At 35.3% G+C, this 26,385-nt stretch overlaps 3 protein-coding genes across 7 annotated transcripts in view; 1 reads left to right on the forward strand and 2 right to left on the reverse strand.

The window, feature by feature from the left end:
- Nucleotides 1–1,327: 1,327 nt before the first annotated feature.
- LOC128234149 (cobalamin trafficking protein CblD-like) lies at nucleotides 1,328–11,644 on the reverse strand. The gene is made up of 8 exons (XM_052948191.1): nucleotides 11,611–11,644; nucleotides 8,435–8,508; nucleotides 8,001–8,145; nucleotides 6,878–7,095; nucleotides 5,669–5,768; nucleotides 5,200–5,336; nucleotides 4,135–4,221; nucleotides 1,328–3,485 (listed from the first exon to the last, which is right to left on the reverse strand). The coding sequence occupies exons 2-8, from the start codon at nucleotides 8,444–8,446 to the stop codon at nucleotides 3,288–3,290; spliced, it is 897 nt and encodes a 298-aa protein (XP_052804151.1). The 5' UTR covers nucleotides 8,447–8,508; nucleotides 11,611–11,644; the 3' UTR covers nucleotides 1,328–3,287.
- Nucleotides 11,645–11,688: 44 nt separating this feature from the next.
- Nucleotides 11,689–14,856, forward strand: LOC128234668 (mitochondrial protein C2orf69-like). The gene is made up of 2 exons (XM_052949063.1): nucleotides 11,689–11,936; nucleotides 13,814–14,856. The coding sequence occupies exons 1-2, from the start codon at nucleotides 11,718–11,720 to the stop codon at nucleotides 14,636–14,638; spliced, it is 1,044 nt and encodes a 347-aa protein (XP_052805023.1). The 5' UTR covers nucleotides 11,689–11,717; the 3' UTR covers nucleotides 14,639–14,856.
- A 2,778-nt stretch (nucleotides 14,857–17,634) lies between these two features.
- LOC128237373 (serine/threonine-protein kinase Nek10-like) overlaps nucleotides 17,635–26,385 on the reverse strand; it is a 33,113-nt gene continuing 24,362 nt past the window's right edge. For 3 of the 5 annotated variants that reach the window (XM_052952871.1, XM_052952855.1, XM_052952890.1), the window contains 7 exons: nucleotides 25,716–25,786; nucleotides 25,369–25,518; nucleotides 24,847–25,034; nucleotides 24,028–24,240; nucleotides 23,468–23,632; nucleotides 22,730–22,944; nucleotides 17,635–22,150 (listed from right to left, as the gene is read on the reverse strand). In XM_052952871.1, coding sequence (XP_052808831.1) covers nucleotides 21,572–22,150; nucleotides 22,730–22,944; nucleotides 23,468–23,632; nucleotides 24,028–24,240; nucleotides 24,847–25,034; nucleotides 25,369–25,518; nucleotides 25,716–25,786 — 1,581 coding nt within the window. In that variant the 3' untranslated portion in view covers nucleotides 17,635–21,571. The remainder of the gene's footprint in view (nucleotides 22,151–22,729; nucleotides 22,945–23,467; nucleotides 23,633–24,027; nucleotides 24,241–24,846; nucleotides 25,035–25,368; nucleotides 25,519–25,715; nucleotides 25,787–26,385) is intronic. The other 2 variants (XM_052952881.1, XM_052952863.1) reach the window with 1 other exon arrangement.

Here is a 26,385-nt window from a genome sequence, read left to right on the forward strand (position 1 = left end):
AAAGGAAATGTAAAAGCTGCCTCTCAACTTGGAAACTGCCTGCTGAGTAGCCGAAAACGACTCCTGGTACTTGTGACTTGACCAGAAAGGCTTCGGAGCGACATTTCTGAAGGGCAAGGATACCAATAATACAGCCACATGAAGTACTATGTGGATCGACACCTCATCAATTAGGTGAATGAAAACCCCCACTGGGAAAAGCTGAACCAGGGGAAGACCTTCAAGTAAATCAACTTTCGGGGAAGAGCTTCAATCTTCTACAAGGGGAACAAGACACATGCTGTGCTAGGGAAACCTAGTGAGCAACCTGGTAGTACTAGGAGTCAAGTAACCTTCCGAAGTACAGCCAGATGCTGTGATGACCAGTTGAAGCCAGGATTTGAGGGGAAAAGGCAGCTGAGGATTAAAAGGTGGACCCCAAAAAGAACACTTGGTGATAATCGGAACTACTCAAACTTGGTATTCACTGACCCAGAGTTTGATAGGTTAACCACTTGACCAAGTAGAAAAAGCTTTACTTACAATGCTCTTCCGAGAGAAAGATTCATTCTTGTGATCCAAGTATACATGTATTTATACTCTCCTCAAAAATTTTAAAGGCAATATATATATACAAACTGAAGTTCCCCTGTGGTTGGTCGGTAGGTCGATCCATTGCAATTTTCCTTGTCTGGAGCAAAACTGTGCAAGAACCATAACTCGATTAAGCTCATAACAGAGTTATTGCCCTTCCTATTTTCTTTTCCGGAGAATAATTTGAACACTACTGCATGGAATTTAATATACATGTATAAATTTAACTTCATACAATAGTGAAGCACAATGAGAGGAAGTGCAGTATGTGTACAAGAACAATAACCTTATTTAAACTAATTACAGAGATAAGGCCCTTTCTTACTTTTTCTTGTTCGGAGCAAAAGTTCAAAACAACTGGATGTAATTCAGTTAAACTTCATACAATGATAGTACATCATGAAAATATCAGGAATAAAATTAAACTCCATACATTGGTAGGAAGTGCAGTATACACAAACCTTAACTCTATTTTAGCTAGTTGCAGAGTTATGGCCCTTAGTTACTTATTCTTGTTGAACAAAGAGAAATGTTTCTGCCCTAGCCTATGCCCATTGCAACCACGGGTATTGTTTATTGTAATTATCTGGCACATGCATGTCACCAAGTTTAAAAACTTCCATTTTAAGATTATTGCATTATCAATTTACACCACATTCTATCCAGTCACAGGCGTTCCCCTGCATTAGCTGATTTATAACTGAGTCAAATAACAACACATCACTATCCAAAGTATGAACAAGGAAATAAACAATGAACTTCAACAATTTAATCTTCATAATAGCATGTCATTGTCCAATACATTGCTATGCAGTGAAACATCTTTTCTACAATTATAGTAGCTACATGTAGCTCAAGGTTATCCCACTTGTATATATTGCTTTAATATCAATCTCATGGTAATGGACATTCAAATAAGCTATAAATAACAAGATCCTTAGCTTTGCAGAAACAGATGCTTCTCACCAACATGACTCACTAAATGAACATAATTTATTTCGAAATTTTGTACATTGTTTTAATTCTGTGAAATCCGTTTTTGGTGAGCTCAGAATTGGCTTGTGTTTGCAAATACAATAATTTAACCAATCAGAAATAGTATGCCAAACATTATTAACATCATTGTTGTAAATTCTACCATCTTGACTGGTCTGGACGTTGCATGGTACACATGTTATTTCAATTATTTCTAACAAGATATGAAACAACTGTATCAGAAGTGCTTATTTTTTAAACATATGAGCAGATCATATAATATTTCACTATTTAAAGATAACAACTATGTCTTTAACCACATTTTTATTTAAAAAAACACAATATTTCTGATCAATCAGTTAAAAGTAAATCAAAAGTTTGCTAGGTTTAAAATTGGCATCCAAATTTATTCCAGCAAGATAGCTAATATAAAACCCTTGCAAAATTTTGAGAATCTACAGTACACAAGAATTTCAAGCAAAACTGAACTTCACAATTTGTATGGAAACTCTAGTAGTAAATCTTCTTGGAAGAAAAGTTAAATACAATATTCTATAAGCCTACGGACAGTAATCCTTAAAAAGTCCATGAAATTTAAGCAGCATGAAGTTAAGTATTAGAGCATAAATCCTGTACATTCCATAGACTATATGGCAGTTGCACTATTCAGATATACTATCTACATGATATACAACTTTCCAACAAACAGTAACACAAAATGATGAAAGAAAAAATGTCTTCACCCTGAAAACAGTTGTCAATGTTTGACTTTTGGATTAACTAGCCTAGATTCTTTCACTTCTATTTTGCTCTAAAAAGTTGTAACAAGCCTGCACTGGGCTGGCAATTATTTTCACCACTGTAAAATGTTCATCTAGAGCAAACCCTGAGAAACAGCAATGGGGAATAAAGCTTGGGGTATTTATAAACAAACAAGATTATTACCTACACTTAAATACATATGTAAAAATATTAAAACATTTACGTCACATTAACAACAGGGATGTGATTGACCTGGCAGCTGAAGGGCTGAAACCATTCTGGGGAGGGGTTTGGGGTTCCTGACTTAAAATTTGAAGCCAACTGGAGAATTACAACTAACAATTTTTATTTTAAATTGTCCATGGTGACTGGAGGCTTTAGATCTGCAGAAATCTGTGAATTTGTAGATAAATCACATCCCTGTAAAAATAATGAAACACTGCTGATGATTTTTTGTACCAAGAGCGCTTAAATCGTTCGTATTTGTTATTTGGAGAGCCATTGCGAAATTGGTTTCTTTACAACTAAATCCACCTTCCTTTGGGAGAGGTTGGAGAGGCATCCGGCAAGTGCCCCTCTGGTGGGCATCAAGCCGGGGACCATTTAGTTGTGCCACCTACATTTCCATGTAAACCACTCAGCTGTGCATACATTCCTTACTTGCTATGTGCTTACAAGTGCTATCCCAACAGATCTAACCTAAGTAATGCATTACAATTTCTTCATCTCTATAATTTAGAGTCGAACCATACCAAATTTTCTGCCCAAATATAATAATGAAACTACAATTTGGACATAAAATATCACTACTGCGTTCACAATGGATACAACTATCATTACAATGAAAATATGTCAATAACTCGAATTTAGCCAAAAAAGGGCTTTGCCTACTGGGCCTATAAAATGCTGTTAAATGACACCAAGTTTGTTTTATATACTACAGTATGTAAAAATAATATAAAACCACACAACAATGTTTATGAGTGTTTCTTCATCAGCTGTAAGATGGGGTGTGAAGCGGGCGCATTGGTGAATAGACACCCAATATAGGAGTGGGTTCCCCATACATGGTGGCGAATAACCTTACAGCAGCCGAGGTCGTCAATCTCAAATCCCAGTTTACGGTATCGCTCGTCCGTCTCATATAAACTGGCGTTCGTGTTTTCTCCGAGGAACTGTGTAAATATAAACATAGAGAAATATTCACATGCAGTTATTTTTTCCCCTAAATGCCTTCAAAATTGGGAGAATAGTCCAACTTTGGGAAAATACAAAATCATGCCAAAATAGCTGGTCTTGTAAAGATCTTGTTTGTTTTGTAAGAAATACACTGCTTCTTATCAATTCATGGAAGATGTATATTAGAATAGAGAATATATTGATGAAATTTGGGAGAAAACGGTCATAAGAAAGTAGTTAATTTGCACAATGAAAACCACTCACATGTATAGGATGGTGAATGCATGTTTAAGTTTGAGTTTAAGGTCATGTTTGTTAAGGAATTGAAACTGCGGATAGTAAGTTACAAAAGATAGTCAATAGTAAAAATGGGAAATGTTCTATGAATTTCCTATATATTTGTTCTACTATTTTAAGAGTTTATCAGTTAAAAATGATTAGTTTTGAAGTGTATAATCATTTACCTGGTAAGTTATTCCCGTAAAGAAATGTTAGTTTGTTTCTACTTGAAGGCAGAAATAACAACCTACCAAGAGCAAATAAATACTTGCCCACTCTAAAATGGGGACAGACAAACTAAACTATGTGTAGGTATGTACAATTATGACAAATTGTATTACTATTCTTCTTATATAGGCTATGTACCGGTTTTCCACAGGAAGGGTCAACAAAGTCAGCCCAGTACCCAGCACTCTGTAACGCTTCACAGATATCTGTAGCTCCTTGAACAAACTGAAAATAAGAGAAATACCACTAAATAGGTATCATCAATAATACGACTAGAAGTCAATAACATGTACACAGAGCAAATTTGGATATAAAGTATTTCAAAGCTATCATGTATGATTTGTAGAAATATTTCATTAATTTCTGCATAATATAGTTCAGTACATATATGTGAATGTTTGGTTAACACTCTTGTGGGGAACAGATTTTTGACCTGAGAAAAAAATGTCGCCTAAAATAAATAATTGTTTATTGTTACCCAACCGACCATATTTGTTTGCCACAAACTCTCAAAAAAAGGTCTTCAAAAGTTTTTGTCCGAAAATATTGCAATTGCAAATTTCACAAACCTTTGTTTTTAACCCTGAGTGTCCAATCCAACATAAATATATCCTTATATCTATAATCTTTGATTGAGTCCTATGCACTAAGGCCATTCATTGGCTATTGCCGATGCAAGGCAGTGATGTTAACCTCAGAACTTTGTTCTCAGTCTACAGTAACTTGATAACAGGTCCAAATACCCAAATATCTCACTCAAAGCGATTTTCACATAGGTTCAAAAATCCCTTAAAGGCATTAATACAGGTCAGAAAACTAAATATGGACCTCAATATAGTGTCAAGAAACAGACCCAATTTTACTATTTATTATCAGACACTTAAAACATAACTATAATTGATCAATAAAACGATTATTTTCATGCTTGTACAAATGCTTCACTCTTCGCTCAAATTTTGGCTTCATAAACTTCAAATTACTTATGGATTTTCACCCTTCTGCGTTATTGCAACTTAATCACCCTCCTTGGCACAATGTTGTACGAGAATGTGGTCTTGTGTTGTGGGGGAAACCAGAGCACCCATAGAAAAGCCACTTGTCAGACTTGGTGCCCAAAAACCAATTTAACATGCGCCCATGCCGAGCAACAACGGATGATTAAAACAACAATACAGGCTGAATACAGGTCTATAAACCACTTACACTCTGTAGGAGAGTCTCCCTCTCGTCTTCGACTTCCTCTGACCAGCCAGACATATCCGACTTCGTCTTCTGGCTGATTGTGATTATAGTAAAGTGGCCCATCATGATATTCATGTTTGGAAAAAGGTCGGCAAAGTCTGGAATAGACCGATGATCATTTAATATCTGCATGTAACACTTCTAAGGAAGCCAAGGTAATTTTTCTATTGACTAATTTTTAAGTCCTTTTAGTCCAAAATCAATTGGGTGAGTGCAGGGACATTTGTTCAAAATAATTTCTTCATAAAAAAGACAACATAAAGCGAAATTGCATAATATACTTTTTAAGGTGACGATTGGGGCTGATTTGAATAGACAACATTGGACAATTATGGGCTTCACCAAGATTCGGCTTCTTCATGTATCTTCTGCTCAAACAATAAACACCCCCTCCCACCCCTACTGCCCACACCATCTCCTACATCCATACCTTTCCTCATGATGGTAGGACAGTCATGGGCCACACATTCTAGCAGATCATCAGGGCTGGGTAACGTCTTTCCCTCTTCATCATGCATCAGTTCTTCCAGCTTAAATTGAACAGCAAAGAACATTAGTTGACACATTGGTGATTTCTTCTTCCAGCTTAAATTGAACAGCAAAGAACATTAGTTGACACATTGGTGATTTCTTCTTCCAGCTTAAATTGGACAACAAAGAATATTTGTTGACACATTGGTGATTTCTTCTTCCAGCTTAAATTGGACAACAAAGAATATTTGTTGACACATTGGTGATTTCTTCTTCCAGCTTAAATTGGACAACAAAGAATATTTGTTGACACATTGGTGATTTCTTCTTCCAGCTTAAATTGGACAACAAAGAATATTTGTTGACACATTGGTGATTTCTTCTTCCAGCTTAAATTAAACAGCAAAGAATATTAGTTGACACATTGGTGATTTCTTCTTCCAGCTTAAATTGGACAGCAAAGAATATTTGTTGACACATTGGTGATTTCTTCTTCCAGCTTAAATTGAACAGCAAAGAATATTAGTTGACACATTGGTGATTTCTTCTTCCAGCTTAAATTGAACAGCAAAGTATATTAGTTGACACATTGGTGATTTCTTCTTCCAGCTTAAATTGGACAGCAAAGAATATTAGTTGACACATTGGTGATTTCTTCTTCCAACTTAAATTGGACAGCAAAGAATATTAGTTGACACATTGGCGATTTCTTCTTCCAGCTTAAATTGGACAGCAAAGAATGTTAGTTGACACATTGGTGATTTCTTCTTCCCACTAAAATAAACTTTTTATTCTAACAATTTTAAGAATTGTACTTATCTTATAAAAGTTGAATGAGAACAATTAATGTTTGTCAGCAGAAGTAGAATGAATAGCACTTTAATATAAAAAAAAATTACACAAAAATACAAAGCAGCAAATTTTCCTAAATAGTTGTGCTATTCTAATAAGTGATTAACATTAGATCTAGTTTCTTGAATGCCTGCTCTAAAATCAGACATCATATCACTTAATAATTACACAAGAAATAAAATTAATCATATGATTTCTAAGCATGAAATCTTTACGACAGTCAAAGGCTGATACTCACTTTTCAAATATGCCTTATTATTATGAAACATAGGATAATTTCATTTCACATTTATTTGAAGCCAAGTCAACTCCCTACCGCTTCCATTTCCTCATTTGCATGTTGTAGCACCTTGCTGTGCCTCTCTGCGGGTATGTGATCAAATATCGCCTCTGGATTTATGCTGCCGCTAACAGGCTGGAATTTAAGGGGCTCTTGGTCCTTCAAGGTAAGCCCCACATTGCCTGGGAACGGGAACCGTCTATCCTTGGGACCAAACGGGCCCAGCTTCTTGTCCGGCCACACGGTGAAGGAGTCTGAAAGTTCAAGGTACAGCAAGCAAGATCAAATCACAATGTTACAGGTCAGTCTGACAGGCACAAGCACAAACTGTTTATAAAACTAAAATGACATATAAATTGTTGTGAGACAGTACAAGACCTCTTCATGAACTTGGTCATACATTAGACTGTTAAAACAAACCTAGCAAATCTTTCTCTTAATTGACAGTTGACCTGGCAATATGAGTACAATGGGTTTTTTCCGCCTTTTTGGGGGTTGAAATTCAGCCCCATTCCCTTCCTGAAAAAGAATATATCCCTCCCAACCTGCCCATTAAAAAATCCCCAAGAAATTAATTAAACAAGTTGAAACTTTATATAAATCATGTTTAATGAAATTTCTCCCCCTTTCCCCCAAACAACGCTATTTTTCCACTATCAAAGGGTCCCCCCACCATTCCCTTAAAAGTGGAAAAAACACACAGGTGTATATGTGTTACAGTGTAATCTCCATACCTCTGACAAGCATGCCTGGAAGTTGTTCACTGTCACACTCTCGTAAAGCAAAGACATGTCACTATTTTCTAGATTATACTGACAAGTGATTTAACAGAAAGGGCCTCATTAAAGAAGCCAGTGGTATAAGTGAAAAGTTTTTTTACGAGCCAAGGAATAACAAAACAGACCCCACCCCTAGCTAACATTGAATAAAGAAGTTTTAATATTAATTGTGTATAAAGTGTTTGTTTTTCTGTTAATTTATTACACATACTATGATTTCTTTATTTTCAGTTTTATGCTCTGTGCATGTCATGTATATCTCAAGTTATGCCGTGTTTACCACAAGCAAAAACGGGCATTAATAATTCAAAAACATTTAACTTTCTCCAACTGATATTTATATCCCTAGTATTACCTAAGGTTTATTTCAGAAAATTTACCTGTGTCATTATCACCGATAACTTTGTAGTACATGTCTGTGCTTTCTCCATCTCTGTGCCAGGAGAAGGCCCGGAAATGTTGAACGGCTGCATTCAGATTGGGAAGATACATACGAGATGTACCTGTAGCACGGTGGTACAGAATCTGGCAAGGAAATAGATATATATATACATGTATGACATTATAGTGTACATTTTATTTGCAATTATCATTAAATAGAGTGTGAGTTGAGCCCTTATTACATGTTATACTCTCTTAGTCTGAGATATTTAATCATTAGCTATCCTTTCAAAAATACCGAACAAAACATTACAACACAGTTTTAAACCAAAGAGAGGTTTCTATCAAATTTAGTTAAAACGTTTTGGTGTAAGTTTATTCACCAATAGCATGCACTTCATCACAACAAATATAAAATAACAAAAATAATTACCCTGGAAGCCATGTGTTGCAGATAAATCTGCTAGCCTTTTCTAAACTGTTGAGAGTTGATCACTTGTAAACAGACTAAAAAATAATAAAAAAATAAGCAAAAATATTTTAGTGTTAGTTTGGGAAGAATAAGCTGAAAACTTTAAATTCTTAGGTAAAATTGCTTATTCCTAATAAAAGAATTAAGATACATACCCAACTTAATAAGATTTAAATAAAAAACTTTGAAAATTACATTTGAAGACATGCCACTCAGATATAATCATAACTTATGGATCTCCATTGTCAGAAATATATGAGTGAACCATTCTGTTACACTCCAGGAAAAGTCAGAAAGTAATCAATTGCGCAAGAGTGTAACAGTTAAAACATTTATTTTATGTATGCCATATCATTTCAATGATTATGTAACTAGTGCAGTCAACAGTCCTAACTCCCCAACTACAGAGGCTTCGGAAAAGAAAAAGCCTTTTAAACAAATTGAAATTTTGTTCCTTTTGTATCTGTATAACGAAGTTGAACAATAACATCTCTCATCACTAATCACCCATTGTCCGCACACAAAAAGGAATAACTGACACCGATAGCGTTAAGGCTACGTCTACAGTGTCACGTGACCCCTTAGTATGCGCTGTCCAACAAGTATGCAGAAGCAGACGATCATAATACAGAGGTTATACTTGACAATCAGATAAAAAAAATGTATCGAACATGGTAAAACATAGCAGTAAAAGCAAGTATAACATTAAATTAATTCATTATTAAAAATTTAATGCTATGTCTGATTCAGGTAGAAATAATTTAATGTCTAACTTTAAAATACTTTATTTCTAAAAAACATAGGAATTGTGTTAAAATAGAAAGGCAGTCTTTATTTTAAAACTCAAATTTAGGGAAACAAAACATGCTTTAATATCCTTTACAAAAGTAAAAAAACAACAACATTTGGTTAGATCAAATGATGTCAAAACTCAATGGGTTTTGCTGTTTCTTTTCCTTTCTCCATTCAGAATCACCCTTAAGGTTTCTTTCAACGAACTAATATCCGTATCAAATGAAAAGCAAAACAGTTCTACAAGCAGCATAGAAGTTCAAAAGGATCAGAGTCATTAAAAATGCACAGGTTTATTCTTTGATTTTGGTCATTTACAAAGATGATTTTGTAACCTTAAATTATATGACATCCCATTTTTTATCAAATTTAATACAAAAAATGTAACTTAAATCCACTGAGTTGTCTTTTTCACTAATATGTCCAATCAAACTTGAAAGCAAATGTAAATGCTTCAGATTTAAAACTTTATGCACAAGGAGACAAATTTAAAAAATTTTTTTTACAAGATATCGTCAATAGTATACACTAATGCACATCATGATATTTCTTGTTTTTCGGATTTATTTAATTGTCTTTACTACCGGTATCTCAGAGTTTAATTGAAATGATGAAAGTTTGGTTTTAAGAAAGATTCAAACCTACTACACAGCAACAGTCAGGAGCTTCACTGACTAAAAAAATCAAGTATTTGAGCTTGAAAAGTTCTAAGCTACATTGTTTATGAGCATGAAATTTTGCCTGTGTTTATTGTCCAAAATAATATGATTGAAGCACAATGTGATATCAGATCCCCCTGGTATGACAGCAGAGGGTCAACCAAAGTACCTGACAATGCTGATCATTTAGCCACAGGCAGTGGTACAACTAGTCCACTAAAATAAACTTCTGAGAGTCTTTGACATGTTTTTTTTTTTTTTGTACTTGGCAAACTCATGACCTCCAGCCTCACTGCAAGTTTGAACTTGGATATATATCAAAAGGATACAGGGATTCAAGTATCTCCCATTATTGCCATTAGAGCAAACACAATGAATAGCAAGAAACATTTGTGAAAATAGAAAATCTTGATAAAAAAAATTTGAGAGAGCTCTGGTAGTGTTAGTGTGTACTTATTTTTTTAAACACTTATGACAGTGACTGTCACAATGGTATATTCTTGTACAGCAAAGCTATGATGCTATGCGTACACCAAATTTGAACATTGTCAAACCTCTGATGATTGAGAATATATTGTAATGGTAAAGTAGCTGTGCTCTCAATAAAAACTGGCTGTCTGCAAAAAATGTGCAGTTCAAATGGCAATTTGGCCAGTTCACATTTAGAAAAATAAGTGTATTTCAAGTAGAAAAAGCAGTAGCTGGCCTTTCTTTACTATTTATGCACCAGTCAATTGTAACCACGGCCCCTCCAGGTCCGGGGAAACGCGGGGACTTTGACAAGCCCGGGCAAAACCCCCACCCTGCCACAGTTACTTGGTATTTGGACTGCATTTTTTGGCCAGTCGAGCGATTGGTCCCTGGGGTGATCTCTTGGACTGAGAATCATAAAAAAATGTGTTTTAGTACTCTATGATACACATAATAAACAAATAATCAACTTTTGGTCGTTTATTTTTATACATTAAATATTTTGAAATTTCATACATTCTTTATCATTCACAAGTTATGAAGGTTTGCATATTTCGGGTTGAGACATATGTGAGGAAACGAGCTCAAATCTACAAGAATTTTTCGATAAAACAACTGTATACGTCGCATGCATGTTCAGAAGGAAGTTATCTCCAAGGTGCAATCGCTCAGCAAGCACAAACTAGTAGTGTTTTCGCAATTTTCTTTGACAACTCTGCCAAGTAACTGTGCACCCTGCGGGTACAAACTGACCATAAAATCCCCGCCAAATGACCCGCACCATAGGGACCCTACTTAAGCCATATTCCGCGCTATAATACAAAACCACTGCATTCACCGGGCACAGCGGGGCCATCGGCATGGTAAAAACACGGCCCATTACCCCGGCTATCCCCTGTATACCCCCAGACCTTGGAGGGCCGTGGTTACAATTGACTGGTGCATTAAGACAGTTCAACCAACCGACTAATTGAGAACCCTCGTCCAAGGTCTGTAGTAGTGACTCTTAAAAGGAAACTGTACAGTATGTGAGTATCCGAATGTCTGCTACTTTAGTAACAAGGTCAATGATAACATATTTCGAGATGGAAAAGAAAGTAATTACCACACAATGATCATTCGAATGTCAAGGTCTAGTTTAAGGGGCAAAGTATCTATTTAAAATTCTCTCCTGAATTGTATATTTTTCGAATATATCAACAAACAAAAAAGTACCTTGGGGATCGTCCTTGACCTTGCGAACGTATTTCAATGAGCGTCTGTAAAGTCAGATCAAGGTTTTGATCTGTCGTTTTGCTGGACGCTTGTCTGTAAAAAAATAAATGTTTTCAGGGTTAAAACTATTCCAGAATTTTAAAGAATTTCAATATATTATAGTTACTTTCATGGCTTGTCAACCTCTGTTGAATAACTCTTCTTCCGTATGCAGAAGGATGAAGAATGTCATTGGTGATAAAGACAAACGAAATGATGTTGTTTTCTGTACAAATCCAGCTACCAAACCAAAACAACACATTATATTGTTTGGGGGCGATGTCCAGGTACCCTTTTCAGGTCTTTCTCCTGTGAAATGACTTTTGTTTGCATGTGGTATCTAGTCAGTAAACATTTAAGTGCTCATTGTTTCACTTGTTATCAAAATTGTCATGATGAAGAATTGTCAGCTATCAAAACTAGTCCACCTAAATGGCTGTCAACCAATCTTTTAATCGATGATTGTTTTTACTATGGCAGACTCATGATGTCCACCATCCCAGCAAAAAGTAGTGAACGCTCCTTGCGCAGAGAATCCTCATAGACACAATTTTGAAAATATCTCCTTTATAAATTCAATTTTCTACGAAATTATTATTGTCTACTATTAAGCGCATATATATTTATGCCATTATGACAAAAAACATGTTCAGATATCATAAAACACTTACATCTGTCGATTGTTTATCAAGTATCCTGATATCTGCGAATCTGGGACAAATCTGACATGTTGTGTATGTCACAGTATAACAGTATTAGTGACCCAGAATGTATTTATGATAAAATAATGACTCTAGTGACAAATTAAATCCAGTTTAGATCACTGTATATATTGAACAACTTTGTCACTATTATTCAACATCTATGCATAATATTACTACATATACTTTTATCCGTTGTTTGATGGTAGAGAGTTGTAGCGTCACAGGTATACACAAGAAATGTCAAAATAATTTTTAAAAAAACCTGATCTCTCATTATTGTAGCTACTATCAAAACATGGGCAAAGTGTCTTGCTAGTCAGGTGCTTTTATAACCAATGAAGCTTACTCAAAAACTCTCTGACCTCAGTACAAGTTAGTAAAGTGATATAGCTGTTGTGTAGATAGTTTTAAAAGGTATTTCTATAGCTTAAGAACTAAAGTGACCATGTTATAAATATATATTACCTTTTGCGACATGTTCGCTAAAGAGAACGCCATATCCAAACCCAACCAGAATTCATGACAATTTTATGTCACTCTGTTATTTCACTTGCATACATTGAACAGTAAAATGTGAAGTAAACATCAAAAAATAAATATCTGCACTTAAGTTATGGAAGCCAGAAAAAAAGTTCTATAGCACCTTTGTATTTATGACCGCCTTTAGTGATTATGTTTGCCTGAATGGTCACAATAGATACATAGTTTGTTTGGTATCTAACCAGCGACACCAGATTTACCAACTAACCCACAAATATAACCAGCGACCCCACATTACCTTTAGCGAGCTACAAAAATAACCAGCAACCCCAGTGTTCCCAACCGACCCGCGAAAATAACTAATCAACCCATATTTCCCAACTGACCCAAAAAAATAACCAGCGACCCCACAGTTCCTAAGTGACCTTGTAAAATATAACCAACAGCCCAGACTCCCAACCAACCCACAAAAATAACGACCCCATATTTCCCAACTGACCCACAGAAATAACCAGCGACCCAACATATCCCATCCCACTCACAAAAATAACCAGTGACGCCACATTTCCCACCAGACCCACAAAATTAACCAGTGTCCCAACATTTCCCCCCAGACCCTCAATAAAAACCAAGTGACCCCACCTTTTCTTACAGAACCACAAAAATAACCAGTGAACCCACCTTTCCTTACCTAACCACAAAAAAACAACAGTGATCCCACATTTCCTAACAGACAACTCAAAAAAGCCAGTGACCTCACATTTCCCACTCATGACCCACAAAAATAACTAGAGATCCCAACATTTTCATTACAGAATTAAGAGATTGGAATTTAAAAACGACACCTACACTTGTACCTTCCCACACTTGTGGCCATGTATGATCAATTTGTGATTATATTTAAATTTATTCAATTATTTATTTAAAATAATATCATGTTTTGTTTATTTATATATTTTAGGTATTAAGTTATGTTTCAGGACTATAAAGAAAATATGAACCTGTACAATCCCCAGTATTCGACCTGGGATGTCGAATCCAGCGCCCAAATAATCCATGCCCGGTTTCCAGACTCTGCTGTGTTTGTAGTCAAGCCTGCGCAAATGCTCCTCAATACATTCAGTATCTACAAAAACTTCCTGAATTTTGATGAAGATGGAAGGCCTGAATTCAATGTTGACTTCGGAGCATTGATTCATTTGGCGAAGCTGTACACAAATGTAGTGAAACAGATAGAGATGAGTGTGTCAGATGGTGGCTTTGGCAAGAACTCACAGGAGAACTCTGCATCTGGAGATTATTTAGTAAAGTCTGAGGCAACTGTTGAAAAAGGAAATGACGACAGCATTTGTGATAGAAATAGTGATATTTCAGAGAAGTGCCAACTTCAAAAATCTACGGCAGATTTGTCTGTTCCTGTTCGACTAATGGGCTTTAGCAAGGGGTGTGTGGTTATTAACCAGATGGTGTTTGAGTTAAAAGCGTTTAAGGATGACAAGGATGTGAGGCCATTCTTGGACAAAGTTATGGCCATTTATTGGTTGGATGGAGGTCACATTGGAACAAATAATGCATACATCACTGACTATGAACTATTAGGTGACGTTGTGGCTCTGAATAAAGAGCTACATGTACATGTTACCCCTTATCAGATCCTGGATCCAAACAGGCCATGGATTGGAATAGAGGAAACAGAATTTGTGCAGAGGCTTAAAAATCTAAAAGGAAACATACATGAATTTAAACATTTTATGAATATGAAGCCATCAATCAAAAATCATTTTAAGGTCATCACTCAAGTTTGAAATTCATGATATACTTAGTAATGCAGTTTAAAAGAATTTTTTTATTTCCCATTATCCAAGTTGTTCATTTTAAATGTTTAAATACTATGTTGTAAAGTTGTTTTATCATACCCTTATATATGTTACTTTACCCAACATTTGTATTTTGATGGCTGTATTTGTCATTTATTTTATTTGACATCTATATTATTTGATCATATTAGTGAGTAAAATCTGTTGTGAACTATTTCCTTTTCTGTTTTATTCTATATACTTCAAATCCCTGTACTCATTGGCCAGTCATGTGTAGATGTGTTCATTTTTTGCGTTATCTTGCATAGGTGCACAATGTTTTATCTTAATACTGAATCTGTGTGGTCATTGTCCTTATGTGGAATGAGCTTTCGTACAGAATTACAATTATGTTCTCACAGAGTGAAGTCTGATGCATAGCTTGATGGCTAAGGTCACACCTATGGCTTTGTCAGTCAAGAAATAGTTGCTCAACAGCCATGAGTAATATCAAGATATTTTATGGCTGAAAGGTCAAGTCAAAACCCAGAGTCATAGCTCAAGGTCATACATAGTCAAGGCCAAGAATAATAGCTTTAAAGGTCAAAGCCACACTTGGTTAAGGGCCAGAATTATAGCTCAAAGGTCATGATCATATTTCATCATGGCCCAGAATCATAGCTCAAAGGTTGTATTTTCTCCTGCCTCAGATAAGTAGATCCAAATATTTATCCATGCCGGAAGTTCTTATCTTGCCCACGGGCAAAGATGAATCAAGTACCTGTATGGAGCTCCTTTTTGTATTGTCATTACACAATTACATCCCTTGTTGAAGAATGTAGTCTGTAGCATCATGGAAACCTTATCTTGTGGCAATTTTTAAAATCTTAATTATTTCTCGCTTCAAATGGCACCATAAAATTTTTAAAATATTTCTTGCTCCATTCAAGAAATGATGTTGCACTCTCCTAAGAACTATTTAAAGAATGATTTGACTATTTACATAATCTGAATCACTGCACGCATATCCATGACAACCACAAATTATCGCATATCTATACCCAAATTATTTTTCACTATGCATCAGAGAGTTCCAGCGAAAAAATACATTTAAACTTTATCTTGTATAACAGATTGGAGAAAAAGCATCCACTATAGCCGCTCGTGTAAGATAGGTAAACCTTGTTTCCGCAAAACACCGTATGCTCAGGTTGGGATGAACCTTACACTCTCAGCCATAGAAGATACTTATATTCTCAAGGCCAAGATTCATATCTCAAAGATCAAGGTCAAACTAAATCGAGGCCCAGAGTCATAGTTCAATGACAGGGATGTCACCTGGCAGCTGAAGGGCTGAAACCACACTGGCAAATTAAGCCCTGTTCAATCTTAACATTCGGTTAAAGATGGCATTTAGGCCACAATCACACAAACTTGAGTAACTGTTTGAAGAATTAGTTTGGCATAGCAACTTCTATAAGCAAGTTTATTAGACTGGGGTGTGTCAGTGGATGGTTTGGCATGGATGCTTAGGCAATGTGTCCACACTTCTTGTCCAGTGGGCTGTCACTTGGATGTTTAGTTCACCATGACAAGATGGTGTGTCCAGTGCAAGACACATGCCTGTAGGTCGAAAGTCAAGATCACACTAAAGCATCATAATTATCCCCCGCCTTGAAAAGACGAGAGGATATAGTAATGGTAGGCGCACTTCTGTGCGTGCTTGTGTGCATAAGTGCGTGTGTGTGTGCGTCCGTCCATCCAACATTTATTTCTTTGCATCTCCTCTTACATTTCTCATGCGATTTCTACCAAACTTTCACAGATTGATGATCATATAGTGAAGCAGCGCAAATTGTTGGGCTTTCCCGATTCGACCATTTTTGAAATAGTTATTGCCCTTTGCTTATTTTACATTTAAAATTGGTTTCTTTGCAACTCCTCTTACGTTTTTCATGTGATTTCTACCAAACTTTCACAGATTGATGACTATATATTGACCCAGCACATATTGTTGGGCTTTTGCGATTTGACCATTTTTGAAAGAGTTATAGCCCTTTGTTTATTTTACATCTAAAATTGGTTTCTTCGCAACTCCTCATATGTTTTTCATGCGATTTCTACCAAACTTTCACAGATTGATGACTATATAGTGACGCAGAGCATATATTGTCAGGCTTTTGTGATTCGGCCATTTTTGAAAGAGTTAATGCCCTTTTTTTACATTTAAAATTGGTTTCTTCGCAACTCCTTTTATGTTTTTCATGCAATTTCTACCAAACTTTCACAGATTGATGGCTATATAGTGATGCAGCGCATCAGGCTTTTGCAATTTGACCTTTTTTGAAAGAGTTATTGCCCTTTCTTAATTTAACGCATTTCTTATGTTCCTGAGAAACTACCCTTACCATTGATTGGCTTTCGTTACAAAAAATGCCCCCATGAGGTGGGGGATATAGCTGTCTGTGACCGCTCTTGTTCAAGTTAAATTGGTACATTATATGTACCATTTGTCTTTTACAAGAACCATATCCGAAGTTCAAGATCACGCTTGTGGATTATTGGTCAAAATTCCTTGTATTTCGGCTTGTCCAGATATATACGTACATATGGTGTAGGATATTATTATAAGATAAATCATGAGAAGTTGGCATGTCACTGGCTACATTTTGTAGACCACTGCCAATATTTCATAGGTCAAGGTCATACTAAAGGGTAGTTGGTTGCCTGAACAAAGCCAATAAAACAAAGACTTTCAAATTAATTTAACATCCTTTCACAGAACTGTTTAATAACTTCTATATAGCATCGGGCTTGACATTGTTGGCAATGTGGCGACAAAGCTACAGTATAAAGAGCACCCTTATCTGTATTCCTATCCCCCACTCCTTAAACTTGCCCAAACCTTCTGATTGCTTGATTTAAAAACCTGGTCTCCATCACAATACTGCATGTTCAGTTTTGTATAAAAAATCAAAGATAAGAGCATAATGTTTGTCAATTTATTGGATCAAATAGTTCCATAACTTTTCAAGTTAAATATATATGTCACAAATAATTAACGTAATATATTAATAACAATATTCTTAGACTAACATTTCTGACAGGAATGTGTATATACAATCATCAATGATATTACATAAGAAATATAGTGCTCTTTAAAAATCCAATGACATACCAAACATGTTTACTTTTCAACCATTTCACTTTCAACGTTTTCATTCATTACCAATTTAAAATACTAGCCAGATATTTCCATAACTTACTGGCTTAGATAAACTTTTCAAAGTTTGATAATAATTTAATTTTAAAATATATACAGTCGAAACCTGTTGGCTCGATATCCCAGAATCTGGCCAATATAATTCAAGCCTTGCGAATATGGAGCCAAGCGGGAATGCTTACACAAAGTTAATCAAAATTGGTTCGAGCAACAAGGATATCAGGCCAAGCAATATCGAGCCAACGGGTTTCACCTGTATAATATAAATATAAGTGTGCATGACAAAATGATAAAATAATTATTTGGAATGTAAGAATGTATAATAAAAAAGTTAAAAAAGTACATGCAAAGCTATTTGAATATATAATACAATGTAAACACAAAATATAAACATGTAAATATGTTCTCATTTCGGGTATGGACGGCAATGATAAGAGACAGAATTAAGTTTAAAGTCGGCAATGACCAAGACTTTTACATAAAATTTTATACAATGTATGAGCATAACATAAGTAAACCTGTGTAAGGGGCCTTCAGGCCCCTATGATTTGAGATAGCGGCCTTCTGGCCCCTATGATCTGAGATAGCGGCATTCTGGCCCCTATGATTTGAGATAGCGGCATTCTGGTCCCTATGATTTGAGATAGCGGCATTCTGGCCCCTATGATTTGAGATATCTTAAGCTCTACTGGTCCAATTTCCTTTAAAACCTTTACTGATCCTAAAACAAAACTTGCAGGCTTAGATTGATTCTGTTATAAGGGACTTCAGATTAGTCTTTGCAAATTGAGTGCCAAATGATTTGTTTAGTTCAAACTAAACATACAATGCCATCTAGAAACAACCCTTTTAAGATGATGATCTAAGTGTTCATTCAATAATTTGGTACCTGAATATGTATACTTTTATTATAATTACTGCAATAAAACAAGCTGAATAATGATTGGAAATATTTCAAAATGAGGCCACTCAATCAATAGTTTGGCGTACAATTTTATTGTTTTATTTCTTCCAAACACATTTATGATATTCTGTAATTAAAGACAACATATAGGACTAAATGAGAGGCTAAAAAACCTTCTTGTCAAATGTCTTTTTGAGACTCAGTCCTGTATTAAGGCCAAACTACTTTTTTTATTTGTAAAATGTCAGAGGATTGGAATATTTTAATAACTTATTTCACATTTTATGTTAGGTTAAACTCATAATAAGATCAAAATAAATAATAAATACAAACCAAAAAGTTGTCTCAAAGACACAGATGGTTAGACAAAATTCTTATTGCATCAAATGACTTAAGGCAAAAATGGAATAAAACAAGTGGATATGCAATAAACACATTATAGCACAACATTGGTTAGGCGGGTAAATAATAGGACGGCATTCAAAACTGGCTTTCAAAGCTCTAATACTTTATGATTGAAAATCATACATGCAAAAACAAAGTTTATATAAGAATCAAAAACATAACATGTAAGATGTGTTTTTTTTCATATATTTATACACAAATAAATAGTTATAATTAATGAATTGTTTTTTTCTCTACATATCCTTGAATTCAGACAAAAAAGCCGATATCAAAGCATCCTTCTTAGTGGGGAACAGGGAAACACCTTTGAAATTTACTGCAAGCACCTCCACTGACTTCACATGGGTACATGTTGTTACAGGATTGAAGCTTTTCAGGGAAATGTTGAAAATGATGACAATTCTGTTGAATTAAATACTGTTTTTATTTTTACCAAATTATGATGTGTTATAGGAATATTGGTATATCTATAGGGAAATGTATTTTTTCTAATGCGAAAGTGCGAAGATTAATCAAATCAATTGTTCAAGCATTTCCATCATTTCTCTAAAAATCCGCATTGCAGTAACATCACATACTGAATGATATATAAATTTTTTATCCTAATCATTTTTAATTACTCTTAACTTTTCAAAATATGACCAAGGCTGCAGTGAAGTTTTGAACATTATACAGTACTTTTCTTGATGGTTGCAAGGCATGAATAAAATAGCCTAACCCTTCACCAAAATGGAAGAATAATTTTTAAAAATTGCAATTTAATGTGAAAGATTTCCTTTATGATTTGACCCAAGTTTGAATTTATGATGATAGATGTTCTTCATTATTTTGTTCAATAATTGGATAAAAAAATAGTCAATGACATATCAACTTTAAGACATATTATGATGATGCATGCTACGAATCTCAATCACTAACAAGAAACTTGGCATTACTTGCTAACCATTTACTGTGAAATCATATTTATTTGTGGGACATTAATTTTCATGAATTTTATGAAAAGAGGCAACCACAAATTTAAGATCCTGAAAAGAATTTTTTCTCTAATTAATACATATATGTTTACTTTCCAACATCCAAATCGTATGGCATATTGTACGTTGAATATAGAGTCTAAATGAATATTTTTGAAAAAAAAAGAAGAAATTTTTGTGCCGACAAATATACATGTTTATGATATCGAGGATAACCTTTGAAATATCACATAGCTAATAAAAAAATTATCTGACAAAGAATAAATAGGAATTCTAGAAAATAAATTATTTATAGCATTTTGATATAGTTTACATTAAACATTGAATATTCTAGAAAATAATTTATAGCATTTTGATATTTACATTAAACAAATAAATTAATCAACACAAATAAATATTTCAATAGATTATATATCTGTAATAATTACTAACAACACTACCAATAAATTAAGACTGCTTTGCATTGAAGCAACTAATTTACATAAAATAACAACATATCATTGTAATAAATCATGTCAACAAATTTTCTATCATGGGCCATACCAACAGTCTTCCCGAAATTGTAAAAATTCTGCCTGTCTACCGGAAGTTTTTTCCTGTCCGAACAAATATGTTATTACATAGTATACAAAAAGAGAAAAAAAATGAATGTCAACTGGTTTAAATGCTTTCCTGATTTAATTCACGTATAACCACCTTAAAAACACTAAATACACATGTCATTTAGTTAAAATAACCACAATTGCTCTCGGAAAAAATATTTAAACACCACCACCATTTAGGTGCTTTCCGTTTTTTTGGTAATTCCACCAACCGCCGCCATTTTGACCAATGACGAAGCATATTGAGTACTGACGATTTTGACTTTACCTTGTTGCAAACCAAGCCAATCAATGTATTTACTCGTTTATCCCTGGCAATCAACATCATGATTGCATTTCGGAAAAGCCGGACTTTTGGCGATGTTTGGACTGTCATTTTTGGAAGACCTGCCGGACTAGTACAAAATTTGCCGGACATGTCTGGCCGACTGGCACATTTCGGGAAGACTGTACCAAACAATTCTGTTGTTATGCTTTTTCTTTGAAGCAAGCTTATTATTACCAATAGCTAACAACTATGCTAGCGAAATCTTATACCAGTAGCTAACATCTACATCTATGCTAGAAAAATCATATACCAGTAGCTAACAGCTATGCATAACATGGTTTTGATAAAAAAATATCAGCACTTGTTGAATTTTTGAATGATTGTGATTATTATATTTCACTTTGAAAATGGATAGGTTTACATACATGTGCAAATAATTGTCAGTATACCCATAATACTATACCAAATACCCAGGTAGTAAAAACATGATTAACAATCCTCATTCAAATGTATTTCTTACAGAAATTTCTTAATATACTGGGTCAGTAATACTTCAAGCAAAAATGTTAGCTCAGTCTGCTTCTGATCGACTCCGAGAGGAAGAAAGCCATGGGAGGAGTTTTCTCCCTTGATTCCTTGGCAGTGCTATAGTAGCCGCACTCCACCAAGACGGTCTCAATCATGGACTGGAGCTGCTCATACGTAATACTGTCATCGTGGTCCATGTTTGATACCGAAAGATCAATGTTCATAGTTCTCGGAGTTTCTGCCGCTTTTAATGTTGAGTTAAGCGAACGAGGTGTATCAGTTCCTTTCAAAGTCGAGCTCATCGAAGAATCCGAGTCTGAACCAGCAGACCCAATTCGTTTCTCTGATGAGCTCTCTCTGGAACTCACTGACGAATATTTTCCCCTGGAAACTGATCCGTTCCTCCGCTGACTAATACTCCGTTGTCGTCGGTCTCCTCCAGAGCCAGCACGGTTCCTTTCTGCGGATCCAATCCAGTTCCCATCTGTGGAGCCAATACTAGAGGTGGATCCTCTCCGACTCCCGGAGCCCAGACTGAGGTCTGAACCTGCAGAATTGATCCGCTCTCCAAATGGACCCAGGTTCAAATCAATGACGTCTCTAGATCCAGTGTTCAGCTGAAAGGTACAGAAATAGATAGTTAGAAAAATGGTTGACGGTTGCATAATTAATATTTGGATTAACGGATGAAATGATGGGAAATGGATAACTGGATAAATGTAGCAGCTGTATGTATGAGCTTAATTCCTTGAAAAAAAAATTATTTGACCGGACACTATGGACCACAATGGAAATGTATATGTATCACTCAAAGATAGTGATGTTGTTGTTTTTTAGAGTGCATGAGTGCCCATTTACGATGAATGTTACTTTATTACATGACGTTCCTTGTTGTAAGTATAATACAACCAGTATATATTTTATTGTATAACACAGGTGAAATATTACTTGAATTCACATCATTTAGCTCATTTTTGTACTTTGTCTATTAGTAAAATTGGAAAAAAAATAACGGTCTCTTAAATTTTCCTAGCCAAGGCTGCTGGGTCAGACGTGTTTCGTAAATGCTGACATGGCTTATAAAAATTACACCATGGTTTTTCATGAACATGTTTTATTTGCGTATAATGACAATTTGAACAAAAATCCAGTTAAAATGCATGATTTTACAGTGAGGACAAAATTATGATGCTCACTTTATGAAGCTCTCCTTTCAAGTTAACAGAAGAGCTCTGAGGAGCGAAAAGGGCCCTTTTGAATCGCTCGATCACCCGTCGTTTGGGGTTTGGGTTCAAGGTTGGGGGCAGCTGGGAGATGTAGATGATCTTGTGCAGCGTATGCAGCATCTGGGATATCGGGTCGTTGACCTGACGAACATGCCGGTTGGATATCGTCAAAGTGTTGGCACTCTCTGTAATTGAAACATGATTGGTTAAATTTCAAAAAATTATTAAATACGACTTGAATTAACTCTTCCTGATTTCGACACTCAAATTTACATTAAATATTTTATGTGCAACTTCACTGCATTTAATAAAAAAATCATTTTTAAACAAAGAAATCTGGTGAGGCTGCTTTTCAAGACTTCATTTTTTAGTACCATTGATAGCTTTGGCAAACAAATGACTTAAAAAGTAACGAACAATAGCAGCAGCTCAACATTTATACGCTAACAAGCTAATTTATCACTACAAGCCAAACCACCACCCTGAGAGTGGTCTAGTTTAATTGGTATCCACCTCTCAACTTAGGACTTGGGTCTTAGCGTTGAAAAGAGGGACAGGGGCATTATAACTGGTACTTATTACAATTGAAACAGCTTTGAGAAGGATTCATATCAACTTAACCTATCAACTTAAAGTTGGCTTCATATTTGGTGAACTTAACCAGTCAGCACAGCACTACAAGCAAACAACAAGACACATCACACTTACTCGGTCTCTTACTTGATTTGCCGGCCTTTTTCCCACGACCGTTCACCGCGACGGGTGTGCTGTTGGAGCGTAGGTATCGGCGTGTGTCCTCGTGACTGGCAGGGGAGTTGACAGAAATTGGTGACGGGTCACCTGATCCAAACCCTGAGTCTCGACTGATTTTAGCTGTAGAAAAAGTTAAAATATAGACTGTGGATATTTTTCAATTTGTACTCCCTTTTTTTTATATAAAATTTTCAAATAACATTTCCGACAATTAATTATATTTTCTGAAATTTAAAAATTTCCTCTATGCTATATTGTCTACATGTATAGGCATGGTAGTTTTTACTAAGACTTATGTATATTTGTCATTCAAATAGATGGTTGTTAAATATGCGGTATGCCCAAAGTGAGCTACTGTAAGTGCATTTACCTGCCAGAATATAGAACACAATGAGAAAAATGCTACCAAAATCCCATTGAGACAATGGTAATGATCCTAATGGTAATGAGTTAACTTGACAAGTTATCTCTAAACATGAGACCACCATAAAACACTTCTACAACTCAAGACTTACAGCTATGTGGTATGTCTACAGTGAGCTGCTGTGAGTACACATCCCTCCCAGCAGATCCCGCACGGGGGGTTGGGACTGGGGGTAACTGTGAGAGAGTCTTGTTCCGTCTAACCACGCCCCCCTGTCCCCCTCGACTGCTGCCTGCGCTGCTCTCCCGACTCTGTGACTCATACTCGCTACTGGGACAGGAGTCATCATCTGAAGTCCAGCCACCTTCAATGTAATCAAAGATTTTAATTTATTTTTAAATCATGCACTACAATATGAATGTTAAGAATAGAGAAAAAAAAAGTAAATTCTAAAATAGAAATAGGAGAATTTAGTTCTTATAATATATACATGACTATGTATTGGGCCAACATTTAAAACCATTTTATTTAAGAGATATTATTCTTTTTAAGAACATATGTAGAAAGAAATGGGCCTTGTTATACATGTGTGTATTGTACATGACAACATGTGTATCAGATGTTAAATGTAAATTGAGGAGCACACTCCAACAAATGTCTGCTGTAGTTTTTCCAGTTGAAAAAGGGGCATAACTCAACAATGATTAAAGCCAGAGTATTGAGCCTTGGTATGGATGTTTATATTGTCTATGGCAACGTGTATTAGGTTAAATGGAAAATTTTATGCGGCTTTTTAATATATTTTTGCCAAGGTTTTAGCAATTTATTGTGCATGATGCCCAAGCTAAATACACCAAGGATATCACAGTACCTTGACTTGTTGTTTTTCCAAAGAGCAGACAAACTAAAAATATTATTATTATTATTATTATTATTAATTATTATTATTATTATTATTATTATATATTACCTTGTTCAGTATCCTCAGGACTATTTACAGAAGGGGATATTTGCGAGTCATACGCACTGTCATTCAATCCCTCCTTAAAGCCAACGGCACCTCCACTACCTCCAAGGTTGGAGAGCTTGTCATAATGCTCGGGGGAGACAAATAGACGATGATATTTCTGCATACATTGGTTTGCCTCCACAAAGTGCCTAGTCGAAGAAAATATGGTTGACAAATACATTAATAACTTTTAACACTTAAATAATATTCCATTGGTGATATAATGGGTTTGAAAGCTTTAACTCTTTTAAAGAACATATCAGAAAATATTTAAACCATTTAAACAATTTGCTGCTATAAGATTCAGCCGGAAAAAGATTGTAAAATCTAAAAACAACATGAATGTTTATGTCAGTGAACATAATTATAACTAAAAGTATAAAGAGACACTTTGAGGTTTGTTAAATGCCAAGGTTAAATACATCTGAGATTAGCAATCACAAATGAACAACTTTAAGCAGCATGAATTCGAAATTCCCATACTTTTGTGTTTTCCTTCGTTCCCGGTCCAGTTTTCTCTGTAGGTTTGACTGTGTTTGCTGAAGGGTGTCCATATGACGAAGGACCAGGTCAGACATTCCGGATGCCAGCTCAACCGTGTCGGGTCGTCGATCTGCGTTCGGGCAGATGCAACTGTAAAACAAAAACGGAACTTTACATGTTTTGGAAGTAATTAGGATGACATTTTGGTATGCAAATCTGCCTTCCTACAGTTTACAAAAATTAAAAGTAAAAAATCATGGATAACTTAAGACATGACAAAAACAAATCAACAGTCTGTTGTATAGACAGGATCACAATAGCTTCTTGGTCTGTTTTTGGTAACTTACCTTTTAACGATGCCGACCAGTCTGTCTGAGTAGAGGCCATCTGGGATAGGCTTATACACTCCTTCCACAATCTGTAAAACCAGTCAAAAACGATCTCATTCGGACTCTTTTAAATATTGCCTAGCAACATATCATGATATTTGAAAACCAAGCAAAAAACTCTTAACACTATATTTTTCTAAAGCTGCCTAGCAACGCAGAAAGATGGTTGGTTGGAGATGTTCATGTTATCATTCTGCGTGAAATTTCTAACCAGTGTGTCACAACTCAGACTGGTTAAACACGGCCTTAACTTATCTTTTGCATACAAACAAATGCAACGGTAAACAAAATGAAGTCAGTTTGAATTCTTTACAGAGTAGAAACTACTGCAGCTAATTGTATAAAGCTTTGACAAGTTGTCCACAGGTTGATTATGTTTAGTCTAGTTTGCTGTTTGAATAGTCTGCTTGATTTGTTCTAAAGATGGTAATATCTATTGGATAAATATTGAGCAAACAATAAATATTTTGGCTATTGTTTATGAAACCAGTTTTATATAATTGACCGCTAGTACAAATTTTTCCGTCTGGGATTGACCATTCTCATTTAGTTCATGTTAAAAACGTGTTTAACAACATGGTTGTTAACTTTTAAAGGCTCAATATTCTAAGATGTGCTCCTTCATTTT

Source organism: Mya arenaria, chromosome 1 (genome assembly GCF_026914265.1).
Source record: "Mya arenaria isolate MELC-2E11 chromosome 1, ASM2691426v1".
NCBI classification, from domain to species: domain Eukaryota; kingdom Metazoa; phylum Mollusca; class Bivalvia; order Myida; family Myidae; genus Mya; species Mya arenaria.